Here is a 10,401-nt window from a genome sequence, read left to right on the forward strand (position 1 = left end):
GGACTCATAGCTAAGGACTCCTCCCACTATTTATAAGTTTAGCTCCTATTACCAAATTATTGTTTGTTTGTTTGTTTTTTTGAGACAGAGTTTTGCTCTTCTTACCCACACTGGAGTGCAGTGGCACGATCTTGGCTCACTGCAACCTCCACCTCCTGGGTTCAAGCAATTCTCCTGCCTCAGCCTCCCGAGTAGCTGGGACTAAAGGTGCACGCCACCATGCCCAGCTAATTTTTGTATTTTTAGTAGAGATGGGGTTTCACCATGTTGACCAGGATGGTCTCAATCTCTTGACCTCGTGATCCACCCGCCTCGGCCTCCCAAAGTGCTGGGATTATAGGCGTGAGCCACCGCGCCCAGCCTACCAAATTATTGTTTAACAAATAAACTGAGTCTTCTGATAATCAGATAGGAAGCAGGCAACAAGCATTTATTTTGTGTGTGTGTGTGTGTGTGTGTGTGTGTGTGTGTGTGTGTGTGTGTGTGTTTTAATTTAAAAAGTTTTTGTGTTAAATAGACACAGGGTCTTGATATGTTGCCCAGGCCAGTACCAAAATCAATATAGTCATTTTTTGTTTTAAGATACAGAGTCTTACTCTGTTGCCCAGGCTGGAGTAGAGTGGCTCAGTCATGGCTCATCCGTGAACTCCAAGGCTCAAGCAATCCTCACACAGCAGCCTCCCACGTAGTTGGGACTACAGGTGCATGCCACCATGCTCAGCTTTTTTTTTTTTTTTTTTTGGAGACAGACATTCTGTCGTGCAAGCTGGAGTGCAGTGGTGTGATCTCAGCTTAATGCAACCTCCGCCTCCCAGGTTCAAGCAATTCTGTCTCAGTCTCCCAAGTAGCTGAGACTACAGGTGCATGCCGCCAAGCCTGGCTAATTTTTTGTATTTTTAGTAGAGACAGGGTTTCACTGTGTTAGCCAGGATGGTGACAATCTCCTGGCCTCATGATCCACCTGCCTCCGCCTCCCAAAGTGCTGGGATTACAGGCTTGAGTCACACCGCACCAGGCCTTTTTTTTTTTTTTTTTTTTTTTTTTGCAGAGACAGGGTCTCGCTATGTTGCCCAAGTTGGTCTGGGCTCAAGCGATCTCCCACCTCGATCTCCCAAAGTGCTGGGATTACAGGTGCCAGCCATCACTAAAGCATCTATTTTTACTGGCAATGGCACAAAACTGAGCTATCAATAAATGGAAGCTTTAGTCAAAACTTAAAGAATAATAGTACATCCTCTGTAAACAACTCCTTCTAACAAGGTTGTTATTTTTGGTGAATGCACAGTCATTAACTTACCAATGTGGCAGGTCTCTAAGCCTCAATCTTCTCATCCATAAAATGTGTAAGGATTGAATGATACAATGTATGGAGAGCATTTAGCACTGTGCTGAGACTCAATAAATGCTCACTAAGATGATTATTAAAACAGTGATGCAGCTATGGAAATGAGATACATTATCTTCCCACTACCTGGAACTGCTCATCCTAGACTCTTTTTTTTTTTTTTTTTGAGACGGAGTTTCGCTCTTGTTACCCAGGCTGGAGTGCGATGGCGCGATCTCGGCCCACCGCAACCTCCGCCTCCTGGGTTCAGGCAATTCTCCTGCCTCAGCCTCCTGAGTAGCTGGGATTACAGGCACACGCCACCATGCCCAGCTGAATTTTTGTATTTTTAGTAGAGACGGGGTTTCACCATGTTGACCAGGATGGTCTCGATCTCCTGACCTCGTGATCCACCCGCCTCGCCCTCCCAAAGTGCTGGGATTACAGGCGTGAGCCACCGCGCCTGGCATCCTAGACTCTTAAAATGTGTGCTGGAGGCCGGGCGTAGCGGCTTATGCCCGTAATCCCAGCACTTTGGGAGGCCGAGGCAGGCGGATCATGAGATCAAGAGATTGAGACCATCCTGGCCAACATAGTGAAACCTGTCTCTACTAAAAATAAAAATAAAAAAATTAGCTGGGCATGGTGACGTGCGCCTGTAGTCCCAGCTACTAGAGAAGCTGAAGTAGGAGAATCACTTGAACCCAGGAGGCAGAGGTTGCGGTGAGCCAAGATCACACCATTGTACTACTACATCCAGGGCAACAAGAGTGAAATTCTGTCTCAAAAAAAAAAAAAAAAAAAAAACTGAGCGTGGCGGCTCACGCCTGCAATCCCAGCACTTTGGGAGGCCAAGGTGGGCAGGTCCCATGAGGTCAGGAGTTGGGGATCAGCAGGACCAACACTGTGAAACCCCGCCTCCACTAAAAATATAAAATTCAGGGCTTGGTGGTGCATGCCTGTAATCCCAGCTACTAGGGAGGCTGAGGCAGGAGAATCGTTTGAACCCAGAAGGTAAGTCAAGATCACACCATTATACTACAGCCTGGGCAACAAGAGCGAAACTCCACCTCAATTTAAAAAAAAAAAAAAATGTGCTGGAATAACAACGTGAAAAAGAAGATTCTTGGCTGGGCGCGGTAGCTCATGCCTGTAAGCACTTTGGGAGGCCGAGGTGGGTAGACCATGAGGTCAGGAGTTCGAGACCAGCCTGACTAACATGGTGAAACCCTGTCTCTACTAAAAGTATAAAAATTAGCTGGGCATGGTGGTGCACACTTGTAATCCCAGCTACTCAGGAGGCTAAGGCAGGAAAATTGCTTGAACCTAGGAGGCAGAGGCTGCAGTGAGCCGAGATCATGCCACTGCACCCCAACCTGGGCAACAGAGTGAGACTCCATTTCAAAAAAAAAAAAAGATTCTTTACTGTCTGCCATATTGTTGAGTCTAGATTTGAAAGATGCTCGTACCAGGCACAGTGGCTCACACCTGTAATCCCAGCACTTTGGGAGGCCAAGGTGGGCACATCACTTGAAGTCAGGAGTTCAAGATCCGCCTGGCCACAAAGTGAAACCTGTCTCTACTAAAATACAAAAATTAACTGGGCATGGTGGCTGCACACCTGTCATCCCAGCGACTCAAGAGGCTGAGGCCTGAGAATCACCTGAACCTGGGAGGCAGAGGTTGCAGTGAGCCGAGATAGCACTACTGCACTTCAGCCTAAGCCACAGAGTGCAAGACTCTGCCTTAAAAAAAAAAAAAGAGGCTCTCTAATACCAATGTTCCACCAATGTATCCATTATCCACTCCAGGCCCTGGCCTTGTCTTACACTTCTTCAGACAAGAAACTTTTTTTTTTTTTTGAGACCAAGTCTCACTCTGTCGCCCATAGTCTATGGTCAGATAAGTAAAAGACTTGACCTGAATCAACACAACAATCCATCATATAGGAATTCTGCAAAGATCCCAAAGGTTTTTCATCAATGAGAGATTTCTCTACAATCTTTTGCAGTCACCCTTCCCTAGGACACACTGGTAGGCAAACCAACCTGGAGAGTTAGCTAGATTCAAGAGGTGAGGATTTCCTTTGCTACCCTAAATTCCATGAAGTTCCAATCTCCAGTTAAAATATCTCTCTGCTACTTTGTGAATCACCATGTATCAAGCCCTTGTTTCTGTTATAAATTTATAATTAGATTTAGTCATAACTGTACAATATAACAATTATTGTTACTAATTTTGCCAGCGTACAGGCCTCCACTTCAAGTATGAAATACAAAGCAGGTCTCTCCAAGGTGAATCCTGGAGACTGACCTCACTAAGAGATCTTATTTCAGAAGTAGCAGGATGTTCATTTATTAGTGTTAAGAATCATCCTAACCACCTCTCCTAGCGACAGATGGATAAACAGTTCCATATAACAACCTTGGGAACAATTCCAATTAGGGAAAGAGAAGCAAAACAAAACTACGGTTTTGAGCATATGAACATACACTCATTCCCCAAACACTTTTCAAAATGATAGGTTCGATCCTACTTCTAGGCCTTAGGGAATGATTAATAGTGCAAAATCCACACTGTCTATTAGAGCACTTTCCAAACTCTGTTTTCCTGCCTGTTCCTAACCAGGCTCCTGGTCAGGGGCTGTTTTATTTCCTTGTACTTCCATCGTTTAATAGTGTGTCTGACACGTAGCTGGTGCTCAAATGGCTGAATGACTACCAAAATGCCCATCCACGAGGCAGGCCCCCAAACCTGGCACTGTAGGTCAAAAATTAAACATATCGTCAAATGGCATGACCGCAGCCTGGTCCTTCTCTCCTCTCTGCCTCCAGAGGCTAGCAGGTTGGGAAAAGTGCACTAAGCAACCCAGAACCTCCCGAAGTCCTGGAAGAACGGAGTGGGCTGTTCGACCTGCCCAGGCTGCCTCTGTCCTCCAGGAATAGAACTCGATTCTCCTCGTTCTCTAGGGCAGAGGGGACCCGACTACTGCCCTCTCCTCTAAGCCCAACCTTGAAACGACCCTTCGCCAAGCTGGCCGCACAAACGCTCCACGACGAAGCCCAAGCCTGGGCGCCCGGAGCTTCCCAGATGGGAGGCGCCGTGGTGCGCCGTGGGAGTCGTAGTTCCCCGGTGAGTTCCGCACCCGGGAGGCCTTGATGATGGGACTCCCGCTCCCAGAAGACCCCGCGCGGGCGCCTCGCCCAGTCCTGCCACCTTACCTGTTCTATGGACGTGACTGTTTCTACCGAGTCGTCCTGCAACCGCTCTCGCGCGTGCTCCGGCCTCAGACTGTACAGCGGTTCTGACCAGAGAGAGGAGGAAGATGGAGGGCAATAGTAGGTGAAAGAACTCGGAGAAGCCATGATCAGGAGAGCAGCGGACGAGGTGTAGCACTCAGCTTCGTTAAGCAACAGCGCGCATTGAAACTCGAGCGGGCTAAGGCGCTACGGAAAGCGTGTAGAGGCAAAAAGATCTTGAACGCGAATCTCTCCCACCTACACGACTTTGGAGTTATTGAGATACTGCCGCCCCCCGTTGGGCAGAGGCGCTGCTGCAAGAGCGCAGGCCCTTAAACGCAAGGCTGTCTATATCCGAATTTCATTTCAGAGAGATGGCGTAAGACGCCCCGGTTATGCAAATTGTTAAAAAGAACTTTAACAGTCTGCTAATTCTCAATTGTAATGCAATAGTTTTCAGTTTCAGGTGTGCAAGAACCAATGAATGTAAGTTTGAATGCATTTGTGACAGCTCTACTGATTGTAGAGCTATATTACTAGTAATAGAATTATTGGCCAGGCTCTGTGGCTCACGCCTGTAAATACCAGTACTTTGGGAAGCCGAGGCGGGTAGATCGCCTGAGGTCAGGAGTTCGAGACCAGCCTGACCAACATGGTGAAACCCCGTCTTTACTAAAAATACAGACACACACACACACACACACACACAATTACCCGAGTGTGGTGGCAAATGCCTGTAATCCCAGCTACTCGGGAGGCTGAAGCAGAAGAATTATTGTGCACCTTGGGGTACTTGGCAGCCTCCCAGGAGAAGGCAGCAGCTGCTCAAATGTGCAAGGCTGCTGTCTCAGTAACTCAGTGACAGAGGGAGGGGGCAATATAATTTTCTCCTACCTCTTGGAGGTTACAGTGCAGTAGTAAGAACTGAAATGCAGTAGCAGGACCAAGGATAAGTGAAACAAATAGTCAGTTCACAGATATTTATGGAACACCAGCTGTGTGTCAGGCATTGTGCTAGGTCTTAGGATTACAAAAGTGTACAAAACAAAATCCCTGCCCTTGGGAACCTTACATTCTAAGAAAATCGACAGAATTGAATGTATCCCATGCAATAAATATACGAAGATTCGTGATAAATGATATGAAGGAAAATAACAGGGTCTATGAAAGAGACTAAAGAGGTAGGGAACTAACTGAATTGTGTGGTGAGGCCAAGCTTCTCTGAGTAAGTGACCTTTCATTTGAGACCTGAAGAATGATAAGGAGTCATCCAGAAGAACAGTATGGGAAAGAACTAAGAAGGAAGAAACAGCAACTTTTAGAAGACATGTGCTGGGCATGGTGGCTCACACCTGTAATCCCAGCACTTGGGGAGGCTGAGACAGGAGGATCACTTGAAGAGTTAGAACATCCGGGGCAACATAGCAAGACCTTGTCTCTACTAAATATCAAAAAAATTAGCTGGGTGTGGTAGCACATGTCTATAGTTCCAGCTAATTGGCAGGCTGAGGTGGGAGGATCTCTTGAACCCAGGCAGTTGAGCTATAATTGTGCCACTGCATTCCAGCATGGGTGGCAGAGTGAGACCCTGTCTCAAAAAAAAAAAAAAAAACGATAGCATCAAGTGACCCTCACCCTCCTACCTCAGCCTCCTGAGTCTCTGGAACTACAGGTGTGCACCACCATGCCCAACTAGAATAAAATTAGAGTGGACTTAGTCAACACGCTTGCCTCCATAACAACCAAGTTTAAAGTTGTGATTTTTAGGAAAACGCTGCTATCTTTGGACAAGCAATAGAAGAGAATTTCTTTTAGGGCATGCATCAAAAGTACTACACCAAAAAGTATAATACCAGGAGATTAAACTGGGGGAGTTATGTAGGAGGTTATAGAAGCTATGATAATAACAGACATTCTGGGTACACATGGAGACAAGCTTGACTCCAGCTCAGAGCATTTCACTCTGTTCCTACTCCATGTGACATGGGTCACATGTCTATGATCCAAGAATTAAAGGCCAGCGTGACATTTGACAACCAGCCATTCCCCTGTTCTCTGGTAGTAAATGGAGGCACTCAGAAAAATTTCAAAGATGAAGCTGGGCTGGCCTAAAGACCTCAAGTGAATGAACACTACCACCATGTCCATTTTAGTGTTACTGTTGCTGAATTAAGACCTATAGGCACCAGAATGTTGCCAAATCTGGGAATAAGGGGACTGTATGGATTAGGACCATGGATATGGCTGCACAATGTGAAATTGTCTTATTATATTGCCCCCTGTATTGGCATCTTACGGTCTTTCCCTTAGCTCTGTTTTGGGGGAAAAAAGTTGTCTGATAAGGTCAGGATCATATCTAAGGATTCAGCCTTTGTCACAAAGAGTTTCTTTGCAGGAGAGATGGAAACTTACCGCTTCAATCCTGAAGATTGTGCTATTGAAAAAATAGCTGGGACAGTTCTGTAACAAATTATGGCATCTGTCACAGGTGCACCTAAAGCAATTCCAAATTGTATTCTAGAAATAAAAATTCATTTCCGAAACTCAGTCTCCTCTACAGTGGGATCCAAAAGATGTGAATAGGAACATGGGTAAGAGTCTCCTGCAAGATAGTATGTTCTCATTCAATACATGTTTTTGAGTACAGGGTAAGTGTTGGGCATTGATCTAAGTGCTAAGGAGACAGCAGTGAACAAGCCAGACACAGTCTCAGCCATTATGGGTCTCATGATTTACCAGAAAAAAACACACATTAAACAATAATTACTGAATTGACTCTTTTATGGCAGTGGGAGAAATGGGATGAGGCAGAAAGAAGCACAGAGGGTTGTGAGCTTGCATGACAGGGGGACCCTAAAGTAGTCTGGAAAGACTCCCATGAGGAAGTGAGTTAATTAACCCAGGGTATGGGAACAACCCAGGCAGAGGAAACCCAGTAACAACCCCAAATCAAGTGAAACCAGTAATGAAAAATATGTGGAGGCTGTGCTCCATGTCAGCAATGAGAAGCCTTGGATTAAACAGCCCACTAGTTATCCCTCCTCTTGGTTTAATATAACCACTCATTCAAGAAACAGAATGAACATAAATATTAATGGTACTATAGAGAATGATACAGTTAGAAAGGAAAGTCTTAGTAATGACAATATCAACTCCAGTTTGGACTGCAGATGGTTTATATTCATTTTACTCAAATGCCTGATACTCTTTTCTAAATTAAACTGTGATCATGTTTCTTTAAAAATAATATTGAAGGTAGACAGTGCTATTTTGTACTTTTTAAGAGCAAGAAAAAGAAAAACGTGCCGGGCGCGGTGGCTCACGCTTGTAATCCCAGCACTTTGGGAGGCCGAGGCGGGTGGATCACGAGGTCAAGAGATCGAGACCATCCTGGTCAACATGGTGAAACCCTGTCTCTACTAAAAACTACAAAAAATTAGCTGGGCATGGTGGCGCGTACCTGTAATCCCAGCTACTCAGGAGGCTGAGGCAGGAGAATTGCCTGAACCCAGGAGGCGGAGGTTGCGGTGAGCCGAGATCGCGCCATTGCACTCCAGCCTGGGTAACAAGAGCGAAACTCCATCTCCAAAAAAAAAAAAAAAAAAGAAAAACGTAATGGTCTAAATAAACCACTAGAGGTCGCTTCGGACCCGGGAGTGGATTTACCGAGTAAGCTTTAAAACTGCTCTCACCGCATTACTCATACAAGCCGTATGTCGGGAAGAATTGTTTCCTTTAATATCTTGTGAAACTGTGTAATAATACATATTGGAACATTTAGGAAATGGAAATAACTCACCTATTATCCTGCTAGGTAATTAACTTCCTCCCCACATTTACTGCCCACCATCATCTGTGCCCTCCTACTCTGCGGTCCTGTCCCTCCTGTTCCCCTAGATGGAATGACTGCCTTACATCCTACCTAGGGCCAGGTCATCTCCCTCCCTCATGCACCCCCCCACACACACACACACAAAGACATGACTATCGCAATTTCTCTTTCCTAAAACACCAAATTTTTCTTCTACTTGATCTTGCAGATCTCCCTCAAGCATGCCATTTTCTCATTCTTGGCGGCGCAGGGCGGGGAGGCGGGGGTGGGGCGGCGGTATTTCTAACCCTCTTGATTCCACTCCTCTAGCTTCCTCCCCATAACTCATTGGCAGAGACCCTTGAAAGAGTTGCTGCTATAATGTCTCCGGGTCCTCTCTTCCAACTCTCTCAAGCCCATTCTAATCTAGCTTTCCAATCAGTTCTTGTCAACTCTCCATTAAACTCCATGACACCGAATCCAAGGGCCCGGTCTCAGTCCCGATCTCGTCTTCCTTCTTGACTTCCCAGTAATATTTGCACAGTTGATCATTTCCTTCTTGAAACATATTGTTCTTGTGGTGCCTCGCACTGGTTTTCCTCCTTCCTTGTCTTGCTGTTTCTTCATATCTCAGATACCTTAGCTTGGGTACCCCAGGATTCAGTCCTCAGACCTCTTATCTGTCTGCACTCACTTGCCTGTGAGCTCAGGCAGTCTCAATGTTTTAAATAACGGCTGTAGGTTGAAAACTCCCTAATTTGTATCTCCAACCTGGAAATCTCTTGAACTCCAGAGTTCATGTCTAATGTCAATTTGCATTTCCACTTACATCTCCAATAGGCATCTCAAACTTAACATGTCTACAACAGAGCTGCTGGTGTTCCCTTCCAAACCTATGCACTCTCCCCCATCTCCGTTATGATAACTCCATCCTTCCAGTTACTCCAGATACCTTGGAATCATTCTTGCTGTCTCTCTTTTTCTCACTCCTTATAAGTTCTATTCTAAATATATCCAGCATCTGATCACTGCTTACCAATCCCACTGCCAGTGTCCTAGTCCAAGCCACCACCATCCATTACTTGGATTCTTGCATTAATCTCTTAACTGTTCTCCCTGTGTTCACTCTTGTCCCCCTGTACCCTAATACAAACTTGCTATAGACTGTTTAGGTCCCCCCAATATTCATATGTTGAAACCTAATCCCCAATATGAAGGTATTTGAAGGTGGAGCCTTTGGTAGCTGTTTGGGTCATGAGGGCAGAGCTGTGATGAATGAGATTCATGTCCTTATAAAAGAGACCCCAGAGAGCTCCCTCACTCCCTCTGCCATATAAGGACACATAGAGAAGGCATCACCTATGAACCAGGAAGCAGGCCCTCACTAGATGCCAAATCTGCAGGTGCCTTGATGTTGGACTTTCTTTCTGTTGTTTACAAGGCACCCGGTGTATGGGATTCTGTTCTAGCAGCCTCAAAGGGTCTAAGACAAAATCCAAAAGCCAGACTGAACTTTTTAAAATGTAAGCAAAGCCACCTCTTCACTCAAAGCCCTCTTCTCATCTCATTCGAAGTCAAGGTGGCCTAGAGGATCCCAGTCACCTCTCTGGCCCCTTCCCTTTGCCTTTCCACCGTACTCACTGCCTCAGCACTGGCCTCCCTGCTGTTCAGTGTATACCTGGCCGGCTGCAGCCTCGGAGCATTGAGGCTTGTGTTGCCTCTCCCTGCAGCGCTCTGCCCCAGACATAGACATGACTTGCCTTCGCTTCTTAGAGTTTTTACTCAAATTCTTTTCTTCTTTTTCTTTTTTTATGAATCTTTTTTCTAAACATTTTTGTAGCAATGGGGTCTTCCTGTGTTCCCTGGGCTGGTCTCTAACTGCTGGACTCAAGCAATCCTCCCATATCGCCCTCCCAAAGTGCTGGGATTACCTTCGTGAGCCACCACACCTGGCCCGGATTCTTTCGTCTAACCCCAATTCCCTTTTCTTGAGGTCTTTCCTAGCCTTCCCACGTAAAATGGAAGTG

General features: G+C 45.9%; 1 protein-coding gene across 1 annotated transcript in view; it reads right to left on the bottom strand.

Annotated features, from left to right (window-relative positions):
* LOC116528569 (protein farnesyltransferase subunit beta) overlaps positions 1 to 5,075 on the bottom strand; it is a 75,369-nt gene extending 70,294 nt beyond the window's left edge. Inside the window, exon 1 of the mRNA XM_032245870.1 lies at positions 4,546 to 5,075. Coding sequence (XP_032101761.1) covers positions 4,546 to 4,689 — 144 coding nt within the window. The 5' untranslated portion in view covers positions 4,690 to 5,075. The remainder of the gene's footprint in view (positions 1 to 4,545) is intronic.
* Between the last annotated feature and the right edge of the window lie 5,326 nt (positions 5,076 to 10,401).

The sequence above is a fragment of the Sapajus apella genome, unplaced genomic scaffold (genome assembly GCF_009761245.1).
Source record: "Sapajus apella isolate SASKATOON/1434 unplaced genomic scaffold, GSC_monkey_1.0 scaffold59, whole genome shotgun sequence".
In the NCBI taxonomy this organism is placed as follows: domain Eukaryota; kingdom Metazoa; phylum Chordata; class Mammalia; order Primates; family Cebidae; genus Sapajus; species Sapajus apella.